The 26,378-nt window shown below is 46.2% G+C and overlaps 1 protein-coding gene across 1 annotated transcript in view; it reads left to right on the plus strand.

The window, feature by feature from the left end:
* The window catches only part of LOC129387614 (uncharacterized), a 43,494-nt gene extending 20,563 nt beyond the window's left edge, over window positions 1-22,931 (plus strand). Inside the window, exons 2-6 of the mRNA XM_055076817.1 lie at window positions 8,921-8,970; window positions 9,829-12,527; window positions 15,560-15,806; window positions 18,646-18,840; window positions 22,505-22,931. Coding sequence (XP_054932792.1) covers window positions 8,940-8,970; window positions 9,829-12,527; window positions 15,560-15,806; window positions 18,646-18,840; window positions 22,505-22,752 — 3,420 coding nt within the window. The 5' untranslated portion in view covers window positions 8,921-8,939 and the 3' untranslated portion in view covers window positions 22,753-22,931. The remainder of the gene's footprint in view (window positions 1-8,920; window positions 8,971-9,828; window positions 12,528-15,559; window positions 15,807-18,645; window positions 18,841-22,504) is intronic.
* The last annotated feature ends 3,447 nt before the right edge of the window (window positions 22,932-26,378 follow it).

Genomic DNA, 26,378 nt, shown 5'->3' on the forward strand with positions numbered 1-26,378 from the left:
GCGGTGTATTGGTGGGGATCCCGACGGCACGCGCTGTAATCACCGGTGGGAAACTCGTAAAAAAGTTGCAGTTTGCGCGCGGCTCGCGTTTGCTGTGCCATCTGTATTGAATCCTGCGACGTGATAGCGCAGGCCTGCTGCGAACACGTTACGGACGTAAGCATCGAGAGACGGTGACGCCATCTGAATGTGCTTGCCTTCGTCCGGCCCTCCTTTTACGGTTACGCCGCATCGTGCAAGCGCGTGTATAGGCAGCGTGTGCACCTCCTCTCGTTCTTTCAGTTGCTCCTATGACGAAGCCGGTGCCTTGAAAACGCTCCGCGCTATGGTGTGGCGCTGTGTTTCCGTATTTGTGCCAATAATTCTCTAGTAGCACCGAACACTGAGGTATATTACAGAGACAGTTAAAAGACGTGAGCACTTAAAGCCACTTAGGCGAGCTCCCCTCGAAACGCCACTGGGTGAGTGAATCTAGATTCTCAACTTCCCATCGCTGTCCTTATTTCGTTCGAAGTTCTAACTAAACCAAACTCAACAATGATTTATCACGTAGTATTGTATGCTTAATCTAATCAAGGCATATGATAGCCATGTCGTGTTAAAGCACTGGCAACGAGTGAGTTTGCTTTTGAGCTTTAGTTTCTTGATTTTCTTCTTTAAAGCGAAGCTTTCTTGGCCTTTTTTCTCGCTAATAGTTCGTGGACGAATTCTTTTCCAGCTAGTAGTCAGGTGTTGAACTCAAGTTGATTGCATTAGGTGTACCAACATAAGCTCATGCTTCCTTTTTTTCTTTATTGTGTTAGGGTGCGGATTGCTTCCTTCTTTAATTAGGTTTTTCAACAAATAGTGCCACTCTAGTATGCTCCGTTTGTTGTGCCTAATTAGAGGTTTAACTTTGCTTACGCGATTGATTTTGATTATGTCTTTACTGATTTCGGCGAAATAGGACCAAAATATTTTTTAAAGGATGTTGATCCCTTTTATTTTAAAGCGAATGAGTATCAATGCAGCATTTGACATCGAGAAACAAACAATGCAGCTGGGATGACATCAGTGTGACCAATCAATAGCTGCGATTCCCGCATAAGCGAAAGTTAACTGACTAGAATAAGCTTATTCTGCTCGCTAAGTGAAAGCAAATTACTACATAGACATTTTTGAAATGAGTATGTGCGCTCTACTTCAACCGTCACTTTAACGCAGCTCATCAAGCTTCGAGTAAAGTAGCAGTAGAAATTGTAGAAAACAGACACAGAAAGGAACGTACGGAGCAGCTACGTCCACGCCTGTTCCTTCCTTTCTGTGTCTGTGTTCTACATTTTCTTCTGCTACTATCCTCGAAGAATGAACCAACTAGCTCAGTTAAACACCCCTTTCATCAGGCAAGCTTACAGAATACGGCTTCTTTCACCCAAAACGTGGGGTGAATTGACATACCACGTTATCCCCCTCCCCCCCTGATATCGAATAACAGGGACCGCAATACCAAATTCAAGGCTGAGCAAAACGCAGGCTTCAATTTGCCGCAACATATATCCCCCCGGTAAAAAGGCAATGGTCGCCTCAATACCGCACGCACCCGTCGGACCTGCATGCTCCGCTGACTAAGGGTCCAAAGGCCGGGCCAAGAGAAAGAACAGGTTGGAGGAAGCAAAGAAGACAAAGTAGGAAGTGTCCACCACCCAAGTCTAAGCAGTCGCGGAAGCGATTGGTTTCCATTCATCTTCCTTTTTTCCCAATTTTCGCCTCTTACGTTCCCCTTCTTCTTTTCCCTTCCGTTTCCCACCCGCGTCGAAACTACCCGCGGCATTAGGGCCCTTCTCACCTTGGTGCGTATATTTTCTTGCTCGTTCTCCTTTTCTCTTAGCTCTCCCGCGTTTATATTTTACGTTTTTTTTAAGTAAATGTTCACCGAGCGTGTAGGCATACAGTGCGTTAATAACAATTAGCCGGGTGACCGCCGCGCGCACACTACGCGAGGAAAAGGGGGAAGCGTAGGTGTACGCTGTATCTGCTTTTCGTATTTCTCTCGCGGGCCACTTCCTTTCCTGTCACTCCTGTTCCCCGCCTCCCCTCGTGGCTCCCCCATCGGGAAGCCATTCCGTGCTTTCACGGCGTTTAACACGGCAGCCAGCGTGCCAGCCCGCACTTTCCTATATTCCTCATCACCCCTCCTTCTTATCTCTGGCGAGATCCTCCTTCGTCGCATATCTCGCGTCCCCGTTCGCGCGCTCTTCTCTTCCTCCCCTAAGCCTAGGAGAGGCCCTTCGCGAGCCTACATTTCATCTTTTGCCGCTCGTTTCCCACTAGCCGGTGCTAATTAGGAGCGCGCGTGCGACGCGCCCACAACCCAAAGATGGGGAGGGCCTCCACGCGCTCGAAACCCCGGTCCCTGGCGTCCCTAGACATCCCCCAATTCTCTCTTCCCCTTCTTTCTAGCCTTTTCCTTCCGATTCCGCTGGTTATATTCGTTTCCTATCTTTTTATTCTCTCTTCCTTTTTATTTTTTGTCACTCCAGTGAACTTGCTGCTTCTTATCGCTTCCGCTATTGCTGGTGGTTTAGTCACTGTTGTCAAACTTTCATTTTTTTTTCACACTTTCCCTCCAGAGCTCGCATTAAATTTCCCATCCTCCACGTGTTATTTTTCTTTAAGGTTGCCCTCATACGCCACAATTTTAGTATTATAAATTTTGTCTCACCCCTATACGAGTTATCCTTACTCTTGTTTCGCGTTCGCAGCATCTCAGGCGTTGTATCTTTTTCCTTCTTTTGTCAATCTATCTAGCGCCGGAGAAGTTCCTTAGGGACCTGTAAGAATTTCAGTAATTTTTTTCTTACCTTTGCTGCCGTCGCCTTGTTCTTATTTTACTTTTATTCCCTGCGCCCATTTTCCTTGCTTTTATTTTTCACACGAAGTTCAAACGTTCTTGAGCATCGTTTTCCTTTTTTTCTTTATTTTTATTATTTCCCGCAAGGCGCCGCAGACTTCGTTTCGTTATGCATATTTTTTTTACCAGACGACCACAGCGGCAATCTCCCCTTCTTCTCGCTTCATTTTTCCATAAGTGCAACTCCTTCTATTTAATGCTCCCTAATTTTCCTTCTTTCCCCAACTCATCGTCCGACTCCCCACATGAAACGCTTTCTTCATTTAGCCATCTCTCTCACTCACACTCTCTCTCTCTTCCATTCTTTTCTCTTCTGTATCTCTGATCCATAGTCCGCTCACACCTCTCCTTCATTTTAAATTCTCACTGATGAAGAAGCACTAGTGAGGAACAAAGCCGTCGTCATTTCTCTTTCTCAATTTCTCTTTAATATCATGCTTCTCGTGTACTTTTTTTCTCTCTCTCTCTCCCTTTTTTTCTCTCACTCAGTGTATCACATTTCCTGCGCGCACTTCGTCAGTTTTTCGCCGCTTCCTCCAGCAGTTCAAGGCCTACTTCTCGCGAGCCGAGTACACGCCCTGCGGTGGTTAAAACGTCCAAAAAACAGAATAATAAAGAGGGAAGATGGACCAAGAAAAAAAAAAAACTCACGCCCGACAGCCACACAGCCGGGCACGCACGCCTTCTCTATTACGACTCGGGTGGCGCGACGACATTCCAGCAAAACGTCGTCGCCTGCAGCAGACGCCAACGTTATTCCCTGGAGGTAGCCCGCGCTGAAGCCGCAAAACATTGGCCGAGCACAATTTCGCTCCGCTGCCATCTTCCAGCAGGATGACAAATTTTTAATGATTTCGGGGGCGCGTAAAGAAAAGGAAAACCAGTGGCTAGAGAGAGAGGGGGGAGGGGATGATTAACGCGCTCGGCGAGCGAAACAAAAAGTGGGACGGACGACCGCGGGCACGACGAGTCTTCGAAACAAACGTGGCATAAGATGAAAAGCGTGCGAGTCAGTCAGGAAGCGCGCCGGTAATAAGAAGCAGAAGCGGTCGCTTTCGAAAACGAAGCTTTAGCTCGGTGACGAAATTGGTCTCGATTCAGGTGAAGGAGCGGTGTGGAAAATCGGGGATAACTTAATTAACTAAGCAGCGCTATGCAGAAAGGTAAGCGACCAATAGACTGGTTAGTGGCAATTTGTTTTTCTCCTTGTATATTTTATGGTTCATGCGCACGAGGATTCCTTAAAAATGCGGCCAACTTTTACGCCCCGTGGGTGCATAGTTGACAGCAGAATAAGACGCGGTAGAATAGGACTTGACAGAAAACTATCAAACGCTAACAAAAAAGCACTAGAGGAAGCTGGCGATACGAGATTAGGAGGCACTTAAACGGAGAATGTTCGAGTCAGAAATGAAGTAAGGAAACTTCCATGTCTGGCGGTACGAATAAGCGAATCGCAGAAAATCTAAGAACAAAGCACTTCGCAGTCAGGAAATGACCAAAAACACGGTGTAAAACGTTATCTCAAGAACAGTTCTTAAGATTTTCAATTATTCTAACCAAAACAATTAAAAATTAGTGCACTATATTGCAAGCAATAACAGGATATTGTTGTAAATTCTAACAAAACACGTGTTTTGGTTGCACGAACTCGAACTTGACTTAGACAAACAGTGTCTTGTACTGACACGCCTCTGAACTTATCATCATTATCATCATCATCATCATCATCATCATCATCATCATCATCAAGATATTTTATGTCCACTGCAGGACGAAGGCCTCTCCCTGCTATCTCGAATTACCCCTGTCCTGCGCCAACCGATTCCAACCAGCGCCCGCGAATTTCCTAATTTCATCCCTCCACCTCGTCTTCTGCCGTCCTCGACTGCGTTTCCCTTCTCTTGGTACTCATTCTGTAACCCTATGGTCCGACGGTTGTCAAACCTGCGCATTGCATGACCTGCCCAGCTCCATTTTTTTTTTCTTAATGTCCATTAGTATATCGGCTATACCCATTTGCTCTCTGATCCAAACCGCTCTCTTCCTGTCTCTTAACGTTATGCTTAGCATTCTTCGTTCCATCGCTCTTTACTTACGCGGTCCTTAACTTGGTCTCAAGCTTCTTTGTAAATCTCCAAGTCTCTGCCCCATATATCAGCACCGGTAAAATGCACTGATTGTACACCTTCCTTTTCAATGATAATCTTAAGCTTCCAATCAGGAGCTGACAATGTCTGCCGTATGCGATACAACCCATTTTTATTCTTCTATGAATTTTCTTCTCATGATCAGGGTTCCCTGTGATTAGTTGACCTAGGTAAACATACTCCTTCACAGATTCTAAAGGCTGACTGGCAATCCTGAACTCTTGTTCCTTTGCCCGGCTATTCATCATTATCTTTGTCTTCTTCATGTTAATCTTCAACCTCACTCTTACACTCTCTCTCTCTCTGTTAAGGTCCTCAATCATTTGTTGTAACTCGTCTGCAATGTTGCTGAATAGAACAATGTCATCGGCAAACCGAAGGTTGCTGACATATTCGCCGTCGATCTTTACTCCTAAGCCTTCCCAGTTTAATTGCTCGAATACTTTGAACATATGTTGGTGCACATAACACAAGTGACTTGAGTTCATCCCCTAACTACTAAAGGGAAAAGAATTGGTCCCCGAACTACTAGCGGGAAAGAAGGCCAAGAAAGATTCGCTTCAAAAAAAGAAAATCAACAAACCGAAGCTCGAAAGGAAACTTTCGGTTCGGCTTTGTTACTCACATACTCATTTAGAGGTGATGCACGCTTTACAGGACATATTTTTGTTGGTAGTTGCGTAGTAAACTTTACGCATACGGGGAAGGCATGAAACTTTAGCGCCTGTTATCCCCTACTGAATCCTATACAGCAACACTACACACAAATGTAAAAACGATAAATCCGGCAGGTCATAATAGGGACGTAGCCGAAGTGGAGTACGTGAAACATCTTGTGCGCGCTGCAGGCGGTGCACGGGCGCTAGGGTACAGAAATGGACGCATCCAAATGCACAGGTTACATTTACCGTGCATTAGTAAGCTTGCATCTCTGACACAACTAGCGGTCGTCTTACGGTCAAATTTTAATGCGATCCGTGTCGCAGAAAATACGGCGTCGGCGTCCCGCGTCCAACGTCGACTAGCTTTTCGCGAAATATAATTCCAAACCATGCGTGCTATACGGCCCTAAAGTTCGTCTTCTATCACCAAAGTTGCTCAGACCTTTTCTTACATTCTTTACAAAACTATTCCTCGGAATTTTGAGAATGACGGCCCACAAACAAATTTCATGAAACAAAACACCTACAGCGCATGCCTTTTATGTTGCCAGCTTCAGCACTCAAGCAACATACTTTACTTCTCTTGTAGGAGAAATACAGCGTCTGCACACACGTCTATACTGATGGCTCAACTACATCAACCAGTTCCGGTGGCGCTGCACGTAGTTATACCGAAAATGGGAATAACCAAGCGATTCAAGACTTCCTCGATCACTACGTCTACAGTTGCAAAGCTCGCGGCTCTCCGCGACGCGCTTCATGTGATAAATGCTGAAAGTACTCTAAAATGGGCAGGCTTCTGCTATTCAAGGCCGGCCTTGCAATGTGTGCAGTCGTTTCTCCGACATGGAACTAACAATCAGCTCGCGTGCGAAATCATGGAAGTTGTCGACCACTTGAGAGAAAAAGGCCATGGTATCGTATTTCAATGGGTACCAGGTCACTGCGGTATCATTGGGAATGATGACGCAGATAGGGCAGCTCGGACGTCAAACAAAGAAGACCACTGCGTCCCATTCCTCTCTCAAGGGCCGACGCAGCGAGACAACTTCGCATTCTAGCACACACGCTATCCTTAGCAGAGTGGAATACCGCACATACAAGGCCCACCAGACTGCACAGACTAAACCCTTCACTGCAACTCAGACCTCCGGCCGGACGCGAACCGTCTCTTCTGTGTCGGTTGTGACTGGGAGTTGCCTTCACGAAAGCTTACTCAGCACTAATTGGAATGGCTGATAGTCCTGCATGTGATGTTTGCGGAAGCGAGGAAAACATTGACCACTTATTGTGTGACTGTCCTCAATTTCAAGCACAAAGACAATTTTTGTCCAACACATTGAGAAAACTAGATGATCGTCCTCTGAGTGAACAGGCAGTACTAGAGCACCGTCCCCACCGATCATCGGCTCAGAAGTCAGTGATAGCACTTTTGTACATTCTGAGAACGTCTTGTTAACACGAGCGGCTTTGACTCAATCACTGCCTGTGCATGTCTCTATACTCCCTCTCTCTCCCTTCTCTCGTTTCCGTTTTCCTTCCCCCAGCGTAGGGTAGCCAACAAGTCTCTTGACTGGTTAACATTCCTGCCTTCCTTATATTCCTCTCTCTGTGTCTCTCTCTCTCAGACTGAAATATTTAAAATACGAAACAATAAGAGAAGATTAGGCCACGCAAGAGGCCGCGTTTCTACCAGAAAGCTCGCCTTCGTGTATAGCGTTTGCCGCCAGCGTTTCTCGGTAAGCATTAGGGTTACATAAGCTGCAGTTGCCGGGAAGCGTGTGAAGCAGTCAAGTATCTTTGAATACTATCACGTTCCACTCTTAAAGACGAAGCTTGAGCGTCCTCCAATTTTCGCAACCGTGCCCGTTGCCTATTTGTAGTGGGCCGGTCTATTTTGCAGAGGGTGTTTAGGCACTGAGGTAAAGATATGCCCCCCACCGCTGTTGGAGCCCGAGACTGCCATGCGCTGCTCGAGCCCGCCGCACTCGTCGATGGTCGGGGCTCCCGCGCTTGTTTATATCTCCTGGGTGGACAGACAGCTTCCAAGGTGGTCAGAGAGGTTAAAGATCCATTTGTCTTGTCTTCCGAGTCTCTTCAAGTCATATCTGGCCCGTACGTGTGTCGAACTCAGGGAGGCCATAGCCGAGCAAGCGTGAAATTCCTGCAACAATTTGCACACTTTTGGGCGTTATAACTCCTGATGAGCACCAGAATGACTTTAATAAATTATGCCTACAACGGTATAGTGAGCTCTCTCAAACGCGACCATTCCTGCTCGGATCGACAAATTTACTGCCAAGCTACGCCTCTCTGAACGCCGCGTGCGAAGCTAGATTTAGCTCCGATTGTGCCATGCTTGGCGCGACAACAGTGCCGTCTGCGCCAGCGACACATGCACGAAAGAGTAATGGCTTCTTTCCTCTACGCAACGACACCCAAAGTAAAGTGGATGCACCTATTCCGCATTAAAAAGCGTATATGCTTACCTCGTGATACATCTAGCAGAGGTCCTACGGTGTAATCTCGTAATCGGGCTTGATCCCTATTCAAAGTGGTGGGTGCAAATTTGCATCCCTCTGTGTTGCTGCCCGAGTCTCTCCACGTCATTTCTGGACGAACGCAGGGACGCCGTAGCCGAGCAAGCGTGAAATTCCTGCCACGAATTGCACACTTATAGGCCTTATAACTCCTGATGAGCACCGGCTTTAGTTGCATGGGTTATGTCTGCAATGGCTGAGTGAGCTCATTCAAAAGCGACCGCTCCGGCTCGGATCGACAAACGTACTGCCCAGCTATGCCTCTCCGAACGCCGGGCTATAGGCTAAATTTAGCCCCGATTCCGTAATCCGTGGTGCGACAACGGCGATACCTGAGCCCGCGACACATGCATGATCAAGTAAACGCTTCTTTCTCCTACCCAACAATACCGCAGTAAACCACGTGGATAGTATGCTTGCAAAGACATAAGCAATAATGCTATAACATGTTTTGTTTCATGTGGTTTGGCCACCTGGCCTCCTCTAACCAATTTTGAAGTGGTATCGCGTGAGAAATAAATAAATAAATAAGTCCATCGCAGAAGAAGCAATGCAATGTTGAGGAAGGCCTCATCAGTTAGGTCATTGCCTTCACGAGCTCGTTTCGAATAGAAACCGTGAAGAGTTCTTTCTCATTTCCCTTTTTTTCTTTTTCTCTTTTCTTTTGCAATTTCGCAGGTTCTTCTCACTTCTCGGAATGATTCTCGCTCTGGTTGCCAGTGTCATCGGTAAATTGCTGCCCTTTCTTTCTTTGTATTCTTCTTTTTTAACGTCACCTCGGCATGCCTAGCGTCACTGCTGACAATAATCTAGATTTTAAAAGTAAATATGTTCAGGTATTATTTTCTGTTGTACTGCCACCCACAAACAATACGTGAACTGAAATAATAAAAATAAATAAAATACCAGATATTTAATGCTGTATTTCAAGCAAAAGATGCAATTTCGCCTTCTTCTAGAGAACACAGTGTGCAGCACTTTACAACCAAGCGTCCTAGCGAACTGAATTTTGGTTCGAGTCAATTTGTGCTAGCTGATACTTGTGTTATTTATCATAAAAACGACGAAACACAGAAATATAGAAGAAAAACTTGAATATACCGGACAGTGAGCACAGGACGAAGAGCGCTGTCCACTGCGTTCGTGTTTTTTCTGTATCTCTATCTTACGTCGTTTTCGCGATAAAAACATTAGCCACTGCCATACTAATGTGTTCTCCTACTTTAAGCAAAATAGATTTACTTTGATGTCTGATCTAATTCGTTGTATTGAGGATTCATTTGTCAGCGGTAGCATTGTATGAGTTGCTTAAAAATGGTGTTGTCTCGTGGTATAAAAACTCGCGGTGTGCGATCGTTGCCTCGGGTGTTATTAATACACAAATGCCAAAAGTGCCAGGACAAACACAACCGCCTTGCATTTATACGAACCTATAGTTGCAGGGTGGTGCAGAAACCGCGAAGAATATTTGACGTATAGTTATCTATAGAACAGTGTCAGCTAGCAACCTCGAATGCATTTGTGAGCATGGAAGATCGTTTGGTGGTTCTGTGGAATTTTTCATCAGATTTCTTCTTTCGCTGCAGTGTCTTCGGTGGCTTCGAACAAGATTCTGCATGCGAAAGAGGCGCAAGCCTTACGCATTCCAGAGTCGCCCTCTGTCGGCGAGAAAAAACCGCAGCAACTCGAGGACTTGCCTCTGTATCAGCCGACAGTTGCAGACCCACTGGACTTGATCAAGCATCCGCCAACGACAGTTTCAGCTCCGTACATTGAGCCTGTTCCCATAAACAACGAGTATAGAAAGGTGTATAAAGTACGAGGAGACTACGATATCAGAATGAAGGACATTAATAAAAGAGCCAAGGAAAGAAAAAAACAAGACGTCCTCGATAAAAATTTGCCTGGCGAAGGTGCAACAGACTCGACGAATTCAACTGCATCGAATGATGATAAGGATTCTCGACTTCAGACGCGCCGTATTCCCGGCTTAAAGCGACCTCCCAGACCACACAGTAGGGAACGATCTGACGTACGTCGCAGGAACATCCCGAGGCCTTCATCGGACTCGGATCGTCGCCACCGTAGGCGGGATCCTGGTTATGAGCCCGAGACGGGGCCACTTCCAAGCACATCGTCGAGAAGACCCGTGTGGCAACCAGACGACAATGGTGTGCCGTGGAGCTCACGACGAGGTGCGCGGACGCCCAACAGGCGTCGAGGAGCGGCGGGGCGCATCACCCCGCCCGCCAAGCCCGCCGATACGTGGCCCCCATTCTCGATTGAACTCAAACATGGAGTGAAGATTGTGTCTGAGCCGGGTTCGAGGCCCCAGCAAGAACCGCTTCCGAAGCATGAAACACCGTCATTGCTGCCACGAGAGACGTCCGAGGGCACAGGCACACAACAAGGAACGGATGTCAAGGACGATCCGATATCTCTGCACATGACGGAAGCGTTTGCCCAAGAACCGCTCATGCCTTACGATAAAGTTGTAGATGAAGACACCACGGAAGCGGTAGATGTGAGCCGACTCGTTCAAGAGAATGCCTTTGACTTCAGGCTGCGCGAACTCAAGAAGCAGCAAGAGCTGGCCGAATCAAAAACGCTTTTGGACGATGGCGACGAGCCAGACCCGAGCTTAAGTCCTGTAGAAGAATATTCGAAAGAAGAACGCGACGAAGAAAACAATGTGAGCCTGATTGGGCAACAACCGATAATTACTTCGCCTCTGGTGCCCCAGAAGCCAAGCGCTACAGCCGAGGGTGACCAGATAGTGGAAATCGAGGACTTGGGCTTCGAGCTCGCACCAAAAAAGAACGCCTCTTCGTCACAGGGACGGCTGTTGGTCCCCATCGTGGACGATTCCTTCGAGACGGACGAACTTGCCAATGCTACAGTGAGCGCGACCATACAGACTCCACTAGATATAGGAGGTGATGTTATCGACGAGGAACTCGCCAACCTTACTCTGACAGATGCCAAGATGAAGCGCCGCAAGTACTCGATTGCATCGCGCATTCGGCTTGCGAACGAAACACTTTACAACGACTGGTCGAACACCACTAATTCGTCAGGAGCAAGACTAACCAGGCAGTCTGTAGAGCCGAACCTGGACATGGAAAATCGGAACACCTCAAACAAATTAATCTCAGGGTCTTTTGTACAAGTTTGGTCTAGAAAAAGCAGAAACAGTCGCAGAGGCATGGCAAATGTGAAGTCCACGAACGATACTCTAAAGGTCAGCAGGACGAATGGCACAGACGCAAACAGGGCGGTAGTAACTACAATTACACCGAAAATAATTCAAGATGTGCGCACTACAAAGCTTGTGATGACAAACGGTACCCGAAAATTGAGGAGAAAGAAAGTCATAAGCGTTAACAGGACAGTGCTAACTACAATACCTAAAATTAAAATTCAAGAAGACGGCGCTAAAAGGTTTATGATGGCGAACCGTACCAAACAAGTCAAGAGAGAGAAGGTTAAATGCGGAAACAGGACAGGACTCACTACAATGCCTCCAGTGAAACTTCGAAGTGTAGGTGCGACAAAGCTTAAGCTGGAGAATAATCTTGGCAAAGTCACAAGAAAGAATGTCACTGGTGAAAATAACACACTGGTACATACACGGTCCCGAATCGAAGCTCATGGTGCAGGAAGAAGGAAAGGATGCGACAACTCAAATACCACTTTGTTATCATGGGTATGGGGAACGCAAGCTACTACGGCAAAAAGTAAGGTCGTCGTACATCCCAAGGAAACAACATTTTCGTGGAGCAATAATTACTCTGACCCGGTGATCGAAACAGAAGGTAGCCATTCGAGCAACTGCACGATGATTTTGCCCAAAAATCACCCGCCCCTTACGCATCAAGCTGACGCCAGCCACGTCATCTCGCAATGGAAATATTTCGAAGACAAAGTGCAACCCCTACTGCCAGGCGAGACGACTACTCCTCAAGAACTCCGCAATACTGTTATTACACTTAGAAATTACATTATACAGAGCAGTATTCCACGCTGGAGCATCGACTCTGACTACTTTCGAAAAGCCGGAGTTCTCACTAGTCTGTTTCCCCAGTCAAAAAGGGGAGTCCCCGTCAATTTCCTCTTTTACTCTCGCAACAGCTCCATAACTCCGATTACGCTGCAGAATGACGCGAAATCTCTTCAAGCTGTTTCCCTTTACCCAGACAGCAAACTGCAAGTAATCTTCCACGACTTTGACCAGGGCGCCTCGGAGCGCTGGGTGAAACAACTCAAGGACGCTCTCTTGAAAGAGGTGAGTGCCGTGAGTAGCATAGAATATTTTAGTGCCGCCAGTTATTTCAAGCGACAGCGCGTTCAGAGACACTCTCGCATCCCCCGGAAATACATACGGACTTAAGAAAACGCGTTCATCAATTAAGGTTTGATTGATATTTGAAAAAGTACCACTTGGGAAGATTATTCATAAACTTCGACACCCATTCTGGCTATCTCTGTCCTTTCCGTTGTTTCGGTCCTCCGCAATATTTGGGTGAATTCTATTGCGTCAGTATTCCATCTCCTGCTTCGCAGAAGTCTAACGCAATTATTTGTGGATTTCATTTCGGGGCCAATTAGAGCAATGTAAACAATGTAGCACGCTCAATTATGACTGGCCGAGCATCGCGGGTGTCCTACACGTGTTGCGCAGTGCCAGGCTTCCTCCTGTCCCACACAGTTTGGCTCCAATGACGACGAGAAAAGAAAACGTTCTAAAGAAAAAAAAAAGAAAGTGCAGCTCGGTCCATAAGTGCTCTCTGGGCCTTTAAAGAAAGGCAGACTCTTTTATGCCTCCTCCTCCCGATAATACTCCTGTGTGATCTTCGACGGAAATCACGTGACCACAGATACACATACGCCCATTAGAGAGAAACATTTAATAGAGTACTAATCTAAACTTTTTTTCAGCTGCAAAACAATTTCTTTGCTGTTTTTACAGAGCAACAGAGGACATTTTAGCAGTAAATATAATGGTACACCTTAATCGCCTGTCCTCATGTATTATTCCTTTTTTTTCAGACTTTTCTAAAATCTTTGGTTACTTTCCTACTAACACAAAATAGCATGTCGGAGTTACATGCAAGTAGCAAAATACAACTGCCTTTATATAAATAGGTTCTCTCTCTCTCTATCTATCTATCTATCTATCTATCTATCTATCTATCTATCTATCTATCTATCTATCTATCTATCTATCTATCTATCTATCTATCTATCTATCTATCTATCTATCTATCTATCTATCTATCTATCTATCTATCTATCTATCTATCTATCTATCTATCTATCTATCTATCTATCTATCTATCTCTGACTGTGTGCTACTTCTGTGACTCTTACAACGAAGTAGTTGTTGCAACAAGATGCGGTAAAGAAAGTCTGTTCGAAACGACAGTTGAAAAATATCAACAAAAAGAAACGCCTGGTCAAAGTGAAAAGTGTGCGGGGTAATTGTGCTATGCAAGTCTATAAAAGTTAATTGACTGCGTTTTGAAGCTGTACGGTGTGTTCAACAGGGCGCATCGTTTAAAAACTATCGGAAGTACCGAGAGGAAGCTTGATGACAGCATAAAGGGGGTCTTGGGAGGAAAATGCTGCGAAGATTTCACAGTAAGGGTCTTCGGGGGCCTAGTAGAAAATTACAGGTTTAAGCTAATTAAAGTTTTTGTTCGCGCTTGCCGGAAAAATTAAACGTATTGCTAACTACTAAGCACATCGAAAAGCAACTTCGCGTAAAGTGCTAATTTGGAGTAACATACTAGATAAGTTTCAAAGTTGCAGGCTCGTTGAGGCACCGTAAGTAACTTCCAATATTTCCGTTAGTCTTCATAACATTCCTATATACAAGCAGTGAATAAATTTTCAGGAGTGCTAGTGTATGAGAACGGCTCAGCATCGGAGCTTTAAGCCTCGTGCACCTACTCGGGTGACCCTCTACGTTCATCATCGTTTGCTCAAAGAATCGTTCTACGTTCAGCAATGTTAATTTGAGAGTAACATGATTTTGGTCTCTAGCGCGAAGTGAAACACGGACACAGAAAGGAGCAGACAGGACGAGCGCTCGTCCTGTCTGCTCCTTTCTGTGTCTGTGTTTCACTTCGCGCTAGAAGCGAAAATCATGTTACCCTACCAACTCGCCCAACTGTCTATCCTTTTGCATTAATTTGAGAGTGTTGATTGAATGCGGTCATGCATTCAACGCCGCCGCAACAGCCGTGGTATAGCGCTACGTGCAGAGGCGGTGAGGAGGGTGAAAGAGTGCTGCGAAAAAAAAATCAAGTTCCACAGGAACGAGAAACGAAGTCAATGACTGCGGCAATATGAGATTGTTAATTGTTCACCTTGAAACGATGAAGTTGTAGCGGGGCAGGGAACAAGGACACGAGAAGGCACAAAATAATACACACACATAGTACTACTAGCGCTAGCAGTTGTTGTATAGTAGCGTTACGTGTATCTATTCTTTTGTGCCTTCTCGTGTCCTTGTTCCCTGTCCGCGCTACAACTCGCATGTTTAAAGAACGAGAAACGCCTCCTTGTGCGGAAGGTATTCGCGCCGAACACCGCGAACTCTACGCTTTCTTTCTTTCTTTTTTTTTTTTTTTTTTTGCTTGAGTTCCCGCGCGACATAACTTAAGATTGAAATTCAACGTAAGCGTGTAACTCTGCTGTAATTTGGGATGGGCTCTTCTTCTCCTCCTCCTTCTTCTACCTTCATGGCACTTACCACTGTGGGCTGTGCCAGGAACGGATGTTCACATGAATTACTTAGTAAATTTAATTTATAAAAGGACGGCTCTTTAGTGTACGCTTGTGTGCGGGAACGTCGTAATCGATGTGGAGAGGGACGGTGCCAGCCTATGTTCCTGGAAATCACGGCAGAACGCGCTATTTCGTTTCATTGTTTTATTATGACCAGTACTGCGTTGTTTCCATCTCTAACGAAGAAAATTTTATCTTTTGCGTTTCACGCGAAGTCATGTAGGAATGTATCATGAACTTACTCACATTTGAATCATCGTACTCCTTCACGCGCAGCACGGTGATTCACTAGAAATTTACGGGACAATTAACGGGACAATTAACGGTTGCACGCGAAATACCACAGTGTCCTTAAGATGCTAACCAATCTACGGTGCCTCAATGCGCTTTACAGGTGCCTTTCCGGCATCAAGCGCGTAGCTTCTGCGTTCCCTTACTGCCTTTTTCTTCATTGTTTTTTTTTTTTTTTTTGGGGGGGGGAGGGAACATTGTTTGTTAACGAATAGGGCTCGCACGTGCCTGCAGGGTAATTGCAACCACGTTCTGGTTGTGGGCTGGCGTCAAGCTGCGTCTCGAAACTACTGGACCGCCGTGGCCAACTCGCGACCCGTGGGACGCAAGCTAGCGTGCCTGCTGCGGCGGCTGAGAGACGAGCGGGGCCTGCGGCTGAGCAACGTGCACCTTGTGGGGCTCGGACTGGGAGCGCACGTGGCCCGATACGCCGCCGTCTCGGTCATCCACAAGCTGTGCGAGAGGGTCGGCCGCGTCACAGGCGAGTTGTGCCGGCCTCGGGCGCCAATCGCGTGGAGCTTCGCAGTCGCACAGAGTGACTCGTTCGCCAACCACCGACTTTTCTCTCGTATCCCGCTTTGGCTTAAAACATTCATATAGTTAACGCACTAAAGTGCGTTCCACAGACTTGACCCTTACCACCTGTCCTGACGTTTCAGTGGCAGTGATTAAAGAAAATGACCTGAAGGCCAAACTACACGTACGCTTGCCGGCGCGTGAAAGCTGGTGCCCACGCGCCTCGCGCATGCGCAGATGGTGGAGGACCGATTGTACGCGTCGAAGCGCGGCGCCAGCCCAGGTATCTTCTCAAATATCGGTGCTCAAATATCGGTGCACAAAAACACGAAACGATGTCTGTACCAAGGCGAAAATAGTGAGGCAAGTGGGTGCGCGCTGGCGCGCGTCTTGTAGGTTGAAACCGTCACTACTCGCGAGGCGCGGCAAACGCAACGCACGTGGGCGCGAGCTTTGGCGCGCCGGCACGCGTGCGTGTAGTTTGGCCTTAAGCGGCGACTGTGCAGTGGGAACGTGAAAGTGGGCAAAAAAAAAATTACAGCATGTGTTCGTGGACGCGAAGCGAGGGTAAAATTAAAGCTAGGAGGGTCTCCAACTCGGTAGAGGAAAATAATAAATAATATGCAAGTTGCAAACTCCCCAATTTTGGCAAGCGAAGTGCTAGTATTTTCAAAACCAAAATAAGCTTGTGTCTAGCATTAATTAAATTTTTCACTTAAGGCTAACCTCGGCTCCGGCTCCGGTTCCGGTATTAAGGCTAACGCGGCTCCGGTATTCCTTGTAGTTGGTGCCGATCAATTTTCTTTTTCCCACAGTACACCGTGGGAGAAGACTTCTGCAAGCCTATTTTTCCTTTCCCTTCATGTATTTCATTTTTCTTTAATTTTTAGTGAGCCTCGTAATAAGCTGGCAAGGTCCTAATAAAAAACAACTGAAGAGTCAATATTGCTTCGGGCTAAATGTTCCTACGAAGCAGCTAAGCAGAATAGCAGAAGCAAGTGCAAGGACAGAATACGCTGTAAAACAAAATTGTTGAGAGCAATGCTGTAGTAATAATGACTGGCATTGCAACACAAGTGCACAAAAAGCAATAGGCCTCAGGAAATGTCCCTTGGGCTCTTTAAGAAAGTGAGAAAACACGCCTATGTCACTCGCCAGGATTTTTATGCATTGCTGCAGGATTAGGAAAAAGTCTTGGAAAAAGAAGTTGTATTCAAGGAAAAACTGAGCACGCAGGCCTCCTGTCAGTTTTCACAAAAGAGCCCTACAGCCTAAATACACCAAGTAATAAGAGTTCACCATTATAAGCGCTAAGCTCCTTTCTGTCCAAAAAAGCAAAGACACTATCACATTTAGGATGGCGGTGATGCCAAGTCGCTGTGACCGACGTCCAGGGTGACTATAACGGTATGCGTTTTCATGTGCTGTGTCAGAATGGAAGCTGCTATCTTGGAATGAATGTTCTAGATACTTGATACAGAGGTTGATAAAAACGAAGCTAAGTGCCCATACCTATAAAATAAAACGTTAACATCTATAGTGATCTCAAACAGTGTTCTTTTCAATACCTCGTGCAGTCTGTAAAGTGTCCGTTTCAGGCTCTTGTCCTGCGGGAACTAGTCGGCGGAGCTCACATTAGTCTTCTCCTTCGAATGACAAAAGGAAGCAATCTTCCAGGGCAGAAACGAAGCAAGAAATGCCTTTCAAAAGAACACTATAAGATTATATTAGGATAGCTTGTTTTCACGATGTTTCATTGAAAGAAAACTTGCCAAAAAATGCAGACAGGTAGGAAACGAGCTGGAAGAGCTTTTTTGCTAGGAATGAGCACAAGTTTTATTTTGGTTAATTTTGTTCCTCGTCTAAAAACAGCAATTAGTCGCTGTTATACTATAAGTTGAATTGCTGAGCTACATGTAGCCATTCTGCCGCATATTTCGGCTGCAGTCCCAGCGCCAAGCGCTGTAACCCTAAATTTCACGAGACTCGGTATTCAGAAAACTCACATACGCTATAAGTGTCCTTAAGAGCAGGTCCCATGAAATCGCGATGTCGGACATGTTATTAGCGAAGGGGGCGGCATTTGCTGCGGAAAAGGTTCGTGAAACTCTCTCCATTGTCTGAATTTGCAAAGCGGATCATGCTCTCAATCTTAACAACATGCGTTGAGAAATCGTGTTAGCACATATCAAATTAAACAAAGCTGCTCATCAACGACAAACAATTCTTACAAACGAGAAGCTTTGTGAATTAGACGCCACGTCTTGCGACCTGAAAAAAAGAAAACGCATGTTTAAATACGAGGGCTGTTCAATGAAAGCTGAGACTGATGCTCTGAAATCTTTATATCCGAAAATTATTTATCGGCACGTTTTACTCTCCCCGGTGAGTGAAATGCGCGCGACCAACGGTCCTACCAATTACATATGACATGAAAAAAGTCTATAGTCTTAACTATTCTTCTTAACTAACATATTCCATGTCAAAACAATGTCCCTTTTACCCGGTCCCCGAAGCACCGCAACAGCCCCCTTACTAGTGCTACAGTCCGGACGTGGCACTCTCCAACTTCTTTGTGTACCTCACAGCCCGGTGTCGAACTGAACCGGAACTGCATGAACCGAAAGAGATCTCCTCTAGCGGCAGTTATGTCCTTCATAATACGAGTAAGTTATGCTCTGAGCTTGAGTGTCATACTTGCAGCCCCTATTGAGACTGCAGACACGGAAGGTCGACGATGTCATTAGAACTAGCGCGCGTTAAAACTGCACCCGCGAGCGCATCACGTGGTCTGGTGCGCGCAGGCTTGGATGTGTCGGCTCCACTCTTTGAAGAATTTGGAGAGACGTTGAACGCGGCAGCCGCCGAGTACGTGGATCTCATTCACACCAGTGCGGACTTCGTTGGCGGCCTTCGAGGACAGATAGCGGCGACCGGTCACGTGGACTACTACACTTCCGGCGTCTTCTCACCGAAGAGCTGCATCTTGTCTAGGAAGGGTGAGCGATGTGCGCGCGATAAAATGGCGAGTGAGGGGCGCTACAGCGCCTGCGCTCGAAAAAATTATGGGACCATATGAGGTCAATATAGGAAAGACCACAAAAGATGCACAAACCCTCACAGGGGATAGAAACGGCAACAGCTTAGAAAGGAATGACGCACTGTTGTACCTGAGGAGGGTTATTAGCGATAAATTCGGCAGAAAATAAGAGAGGTACTCCCAGCTCAAGCAGGTACAGCAACAAACGACCAGGAGTGTCAAACATTTAACGTAGCGAACTATAAAAATTCAGAAAGCAATGTCCGAAATAGTACGGCAGCAGGAACGTATTAAATATCAATACAGCTGATGAACAAGCTGGGTCCGAAGAGCAAATCACAGTTGACTAGTTGTGTCCAGTAAGCGTCTAAAACAATAAAAATTTCGAACGAGTGGCAGAAAATCAGGGATAATCCAATCTAACAGGCATTAAATATAAGATAGGATAACGGAGATAAGTTCGTATTGAAGAGTTACAGTAACCTCGGTATATAGAATGGCACTGCAGGTCATAACCATTGAGCTGTCGAAATTAATGGAGTAATACAAAATATTAAGGGAACCACAGAAAGGATTCAGGCCAAGCTGACATTTAGAGGACAATGTTGCGGTACTCACTCAGTGCACAGAAATTTTAATGCATCAGAGCAGAAATGTGTGGATAGGGTCCCTAGATGGGGGGGGGGGGGGGGGGGGGGGGGGTGCGTACGAGGTAGCGTACGACAACGTCGACGGGGATTTGCTGTGCGATATTCTCAAGCACGAGGGTATACATGCCGACTTCGTAGACTCCTGAAAATATATAGCGACAACTGAGTACAAAAAGCTTGGGAAGGCCGAAGGTGCACAATAATCGTAGAAATTAACCGAAAACAGAAGCAAGGATTCCCTGTCTTCACTGCTGTTCACGCTTTACATTACGTTTGACACGTTTACTATGAGTTGCCAATTCGCCTAAGTTCACGCCATATTGCGCTAACGGAATAGAAAGACGACTGAAAGATAGCAGATTCAATTTAATTTATCTTACACCCGTAACGGGCAGCTTGTACAACAGAGGGTTTCTGGACTAATGCAATGGACGATATAATGCTACTAGCGAATAATGCAGTTTATAGAGAATCGTACGTAGCTCCCAGAGGCTAGGCCAACATTTGTCACCATCCTGATTCAAAGGGGAAGCCATTAACCAGTATCATCATCGTCGTCATCATCGCCACCAGCATGGTTGATAATCCAATGTGAAAATCACAGAGGAAGGAAAAGGAGAAAGAGTAAATCTCACGAGACAAGTCTGAAGTCTAGTCATAAAAGATACAAAAAGAGAGAGAAACGAAGAGGGAAAGGTAGGGAGGTTAACCAAGGACGTGCCCGGTTGGCTACCCTACACTTGGGGAGGGGAAAAGGGAAGAACATATAAGCAGAGAAATAAAAATAATAGTCAGTCATTCACAGTCAGTTGCAGTGGAATCTCCACTATCACAAGCGTTCATGCAATCCAGTGTCCTTCAAGAAACGCAGAAGGTCTCTTGTGGCCTTTTGCATGCAAGAATGCGTAGACCATGGTCCAAGGATGTCTTCTTCTGAGAGCGCTCTATTATTTAGCGGGTTGAGTTTCGCTTGTAACGTACGTCGTTGAGTGTCAAACGATGAGCAATGACATAGAAGGTGCTTTATAGAGTCTCATCGCCCCTGCACAAATTGCTCGCCGCACTATTGGCCATTCCTGTCAGGAATGAATAGGCATCTGTAAGTGCGACGTCCAACCACATCAGCACAGTAAAGTTGTTTCGCGATGGAAAAGTCCAAAAATATATAATAACATAAGAAAGATAAAAGAGATTCTCATGTCAAATAGGCCTTCACCATGTGATATACAAGCGTAATTTCTAGCCCCGCACAGATAGCACCGGCGAAAGCCGAGTAGGTAGCTTGCGGAGAGTGTGGCACGAGCGGAGTACGAATCAGGCGTCACTAAATGCTACTACAAACCAAACAATGCCTTAAATGTTTAGACATTCGCGTGCAAGGCATATTTCCCAAGAGCCAACGCGCAGATGGGCTCAGGAGAGGTTGCGGGGCGGCGTCAGAGGATGTCGCCTTGTCTAGGCCATCTGGCCGACGTCAAGCTCCCTTAAAGTCTTTGTGATTGATCCATAATGAGAATGGGCGCTACAGGGACTGGCTTAAGCTTCCTTCTTCTGGCTTTGAACGACCCTGTTGATTTTCACATTAACGTTTTTGAAGCTCCTATTCTTCGTAGCAAGATATTTGCGCGGCAACCATTACTATCATCCAGCCTCTAATTTGTACAATCGAATAGTTTACAGAGCACCACAAACTAAATTTATTGTTTTGAATGTAACAAATGAATATCTATATGTTGAGTCTTGCTTACCTCCCATCTATATTTAGTGGCACGCAAACTCAAACGTGTCGTGATTTAGTTATGAGCTGGAAATTACTCGATGAAGTAAAATAATAATGATCGATGAACATCTCATTTCTCTAATGAAAGGTTGTGAGGCCGGCACTTAGCACAACTGAACAACAAGAAGCAACTGCAACGCGCTTTGTCAACGAATCCATGTCAAAGCGTAGCAGAATACACGCATTCCCAAGGGGGCTGAATAATTGCAGCGCCAGGTTTCCCTTTTACCCTATGGAGGGAGAACATAAAAGTTTCATTGAGCAAGGCTGTCAGCAACTCAATCAGTCATTTGACAGGGTTCTAAAGGACCAGACAAGAGGGCATTGGTTGAGCGCACAAGAACGCGATACTTGCACTGGCACCAAGCTGTTCGCTCTTTCGGCGTCTGGCAAACGTGTGTCAGCAAAAATACTGAATGAAAAAATGGCGTCGAGTCAGTGATCCTTCTGACGGCCTTTTGTTTCCACTACTCGTGCTTTCAGCTAACTCGAACGCCATGAGCCGTGTTCAAACCTCCCCGTTTTTCACTGCACCGAATTCAATCAATCTACTTTTACGATCAGTGGAAGAAGCAAGAACGCGTCAGATAAGCATGAAAGAACGTTTGGTTTACTTTTGCGAAACACGCCTCGATCGACTGAGTCCAACGCTCGGCGGGTGTCAGTTCCGTCTGTCCTACTCGTTATAACAAATCGACATATGGAAAACATTCACTCGGGATACGAACACTTGTTGTCTATACATACGGACGTAGAGGTAGAGATAAGAGATGGGCTTGAAGGCACGTGTGGGACTACAGTGTTATAGAAAAGAAAGAGAACTATCTTTCAGCGGATTGCATAGTGTACGTATAGCGGCGGCACCGCACATATGGACTGCCGTTTACTCAGTCACCCGTGAAAGAGACAAGAGCGAAAACCGACGTAATATTCTAACCAACAATGCAGGGGCATCTGTCGTTCACTCGTCCAACAAGACATGCGGCGAACACACGACCAATCAATGAAGCGCAAGAGAATAGAAGTCAGTTCGCCAATAAAATAATGAAATAGTTCATATAGTCTGTTAGTCGCTCACGCAGTCATATGAAGTCGAACGATCGCGCGACCTTACTACTCCAGCGATCAATTACGTAAGATGGCCTATTTTGTCCATCGTGCCTCTCTCTCTCTCCCCTTCCTCCTCCTCGCAGATTTCCGGAGAGACTGCGACCGTGCCCAGAGCGCCGAGCTGTTCGTGAAATCCGTACGCGACGGGTGCGGCTACCGGTCTACCTCGTGCGAATTCTGGAGCACCGCTGACACGTGCAGCGGGTGCGGCCCGCGTGGCTGTGGCCACATAGGCTTCCGCTCACCCAGTGCCAACGGCACGGGTCCCCAGTTTCTTCCCATGCGCATGCCAACACTCAACTGCGAAGACAAGCCCGTGGTCGCACGCTGAGCATTCCGGCCTGAGCGCTAGCGTTGCGTGTGTACTGGCGCAACTTGGCAAACTCTGAGCAATTCCTTTGGCCTTTTCGGACCAGACAGAAAGTCTCGTTTGCTATGTAGCAGTGCGCGTTAGTATTGAGTTGTTGATACGTGTTCGGATTAAATGGTTAAGCCGTTTTGTAATTTTCATCTCCTGCTATATCAATACTTACAGGTATCGAAACGCCAATATAACTTTGTCCCTTTAACTAGTTAGCCCAGTGTGACAAATAACCGAAAGCACCGTGTCCTATCTTCTTCCTGGGGTCTCTTTTGCTGTACCCTAGTCTGTTCGACAAGTGATGTCGGCGGCATGCCGATGAGGCGTAGCATCTTGCCCTGTCAGGTTTACGATCCGGAGTTCAAGCTCCGAAGTCGCGGTAACTACGAACTGTATACACGGCCTAAAATCGACTCCACCACCATGCGGTGGCTCTACCCCGGTGCACTCGAAAGTCCCGCACTCAGCCCAGCACACGTTAAGGCAACTAGAAACATCTGACGCGACGTATTAAGTTATATTTGCTCTCATGGTGACAAGTGCGACATACATAAAAAAAAATGGGGGGGGGGGGGGGGGGGGGAGCCGCAACGAACAACTTAGCATTGGTTTCGACCGTCTGAGGACTCTTCTCTGTTAGGCCCTTCTGAGGGAAAAAAGTCAGGCAATGAAGCAAGCTGAGTCCGGTTGCCTGCCCTGCTCTGGGGAAGGAGTAAGGGGACTGACAGATGAGAAGGAGGATAGGAGTTCACACTTTGCCCGGACACACAATGAAGCGTTCATCAATGAAATGCCATCACCGCTGCCGAGAATTGAACCTCAATCCTTCTGCTCAATCGATTGAAAACATAGTCGCTCATTCAACGTTGTAAGCCAACGTGAGTGATCCTGCTGGATCGCGAACTATAATTGCGAACTATAAATTTATTAGAGAATAAAGGTGACTGAGGGAAGACTGCAATAAACTTCCACTAATTCTTGAATTGATGTGATTTTTTATAGCGGCAAAGCAAGAATGAAAACTTGCGTTCAGATTGCTTTGAAAAACAATCAAATACACGTCCGAAAAGTTTTTTTTTTTTTTTTTAGGGATTCGTGCAAACTGCATCATAACCAAAAAAGAAAGAAATAATGTTACATTTCTTTTTTTGCATAAGACATTCATACAAGCAATACAAAGCACTAAATAATCAAACTACTCATGCACGTCGTCCTTGCGTACGGTGAGGAGTGCAATGGAAATTTTACTAATTACGAAGTGACCACATAGCACTAGAGAGCATCACGCTTCAGAAAACCCCTATAGGCGTTTTTGCATAGCGGGGCCACGAATGCGATGGATATTGAACACGGCTCCTATTATCGGTGATCTAATCTCCCCTCCAGCTGCACAGGAGGCCTGACAAGTTTATTACGTTAAAGGTACGATCGATACCGACTAGTCTCTTTTGCCATAATTTCACAACTTGGGTCACCTTTGCGTGCGGAAAGGCGCATGCTTATTTTGACTGCTCCATGAATAGAGTGGGATGAGTCTATCCAACGGTGTCGTGCCGGGGAAAATTAATAATCTGGGGCCCAGTTCACAAAGGTTTTCGTTCGTATGCGCTGTTTGCTATTGGTCGGCCGTTCTTAGGCCAACGCCTATACAACAGCCTGCGTGCTTGTGTGCGTGTGTGGGCGTGTGGGCGCGCGCGCGCGCGCGTATGTGTGGTGAGGGAGGGGGGCAGTCATATGCGCGATCTAGGAAGCCACAGTGTGGTGTAGTGTGTGTTGGTACGCTGGCTTTAAGTCTTGGAACCGCATGTTGCTCGACATGCTGAATAAGCAATGCCAAAGATTGTGGAGATTGTGAGCAAACACTGCAGCCCTAATGTTTCCTACGTTTGTCGATAATACGTTGAGACTATCGAAGAAAAAGTAAAATACAAGCAGTAAGACACCAGGGGAGTAGCCAAAGGGAGGGGAGACACACCGGGCACATGCCCCCCCTTCCCTACCTCTTGAATATTTCTGTGTACAAGGGTGGCCGCCTGCACAGCCTCCCTTCTACGTTCCCCTTCCTCGGTCAAGTGCGTCGCCCCCTAACCCCGAAAAAAATCCTGGCTACGCCACTGTGCCTGTCTGTGTGTATCTAACCTCTATCACGCCAACATTAAAGGATTCATTTTTTAATTGAAAAGCGCAGTGAAAGGGGTTTGGAACATATGCTCAAATTGTACTAGACTTGGCATCGGTCCACATTTTTTGTTAGGCAGAAAGATAATGGCAGGTTCAAAAGCGCCTGAACCATCCAAAGAATGCTAATCGAAATAAAAACCCTGATGTTTTTCACACAGGCTGTGTCTACTATATGTGTACATACAAGCAGCCAGTTGGCCGATCCCGAAATCACATGCGTTCTCACAGTACATGTTCTATTGGATCCCGTAGATGTCATACAAAGAAGTTTGTTAAAGCTCGTCGACATGGTATAACATTTAGTACAGAGCGAATTATTACCTATCATCGTTGCCCAATATAGCATTCTTACCACCGTTATTCAAAGATACCATTTTCAATTCGTCATTATTCAGCCTAAGTAAACCAACAGCATGCGTCTATAGCGGACGTATCCGTTATTGCTGTCCTGTATGCACCGAATAAATGCAGTAATGCTTCGTAAGGAAGCGTTAGCTAAATGCAGCACAGGTCTTTTCACCAATGTGCTTCATGCTGCATCTCGCTTCAACGCGTCTCCGAAACTTGAGATTCCACGACCTCCAGCACTATAGGCGTCAGGGAAGACAGCGCACACAAGGACACCAGCCATCTCGGCTCGCCTGTCATATTTGTGGCCGCCGCAGATTACCTCCAAGATAGGGCGTGTGGGCTACGTATACGTTCAGCCGCTCCATGTGCAGCCACGGCCGCGCAAGGAGAGAAGACGCACACTTGCTCACCTGCTCACCCCGTTCTCCCGTAGCACGCGTTTGATCACGTTACCGCGCGTTCACCTTCATTCACCCCCTCTTTGCGCATGCTTGATCATGTGACCTCCAATATTGGACGTGCGGCAAGATGACGCCCATCAAGCTGCCATCCTTCTCGGCTTATCCTCGCATGCTTTCCCTCGTACCCGAAGCATACGGCGTGCGGGATGCGATCTCATCCTACTTCGACGGAACCTTACAGAAACGCCAACGGGAAGCATTCGTTTCAACCATTAAACTGCTGCCGCAATATATAAAAAAGTTCCTCGCGGCTATCTATCTATCTATCTATCTATCTATCTATCTATCTATCTATCTATCTATCTATCTATCTATGTATGTATGTATGTATGTATGTATGTATGTATCTATCTATCTATCTATCTATCTATCTATCTATCTATCTATCTATCTATCTATCTATCTATCTATCTATCTATCTATCTATCTATCTATCTATCTATCTCGATGGGGGCGAAATGCGAAAACACCCGTGTACTTAGATTTAGGTGCACGTTAAAGAACCCCAGGTGGTCGAAATTTCCGGAGCCCCCCACTACGGCGTGCCTCATAATCAGAAAGTGGTTTTGGCACGTAAAACCCCATAATTTTTTTTATCTATCT

The sequence above is a fragment of the Dermacentor andersoni genome, chromosome 2, assembly GCF_023375885.2.
Source record: "Dermacentor andersoni chromosome 2, qqDerAnde1_hic_scaffold, whole genome shotgun sequence".
Classification (NCBI taxonomy): Eukaryota; Metazoa; Arthropoda; class Arachnida; order Ixodida; family Ixodidae; genus Dermacentor; species Dermacentor andersoni.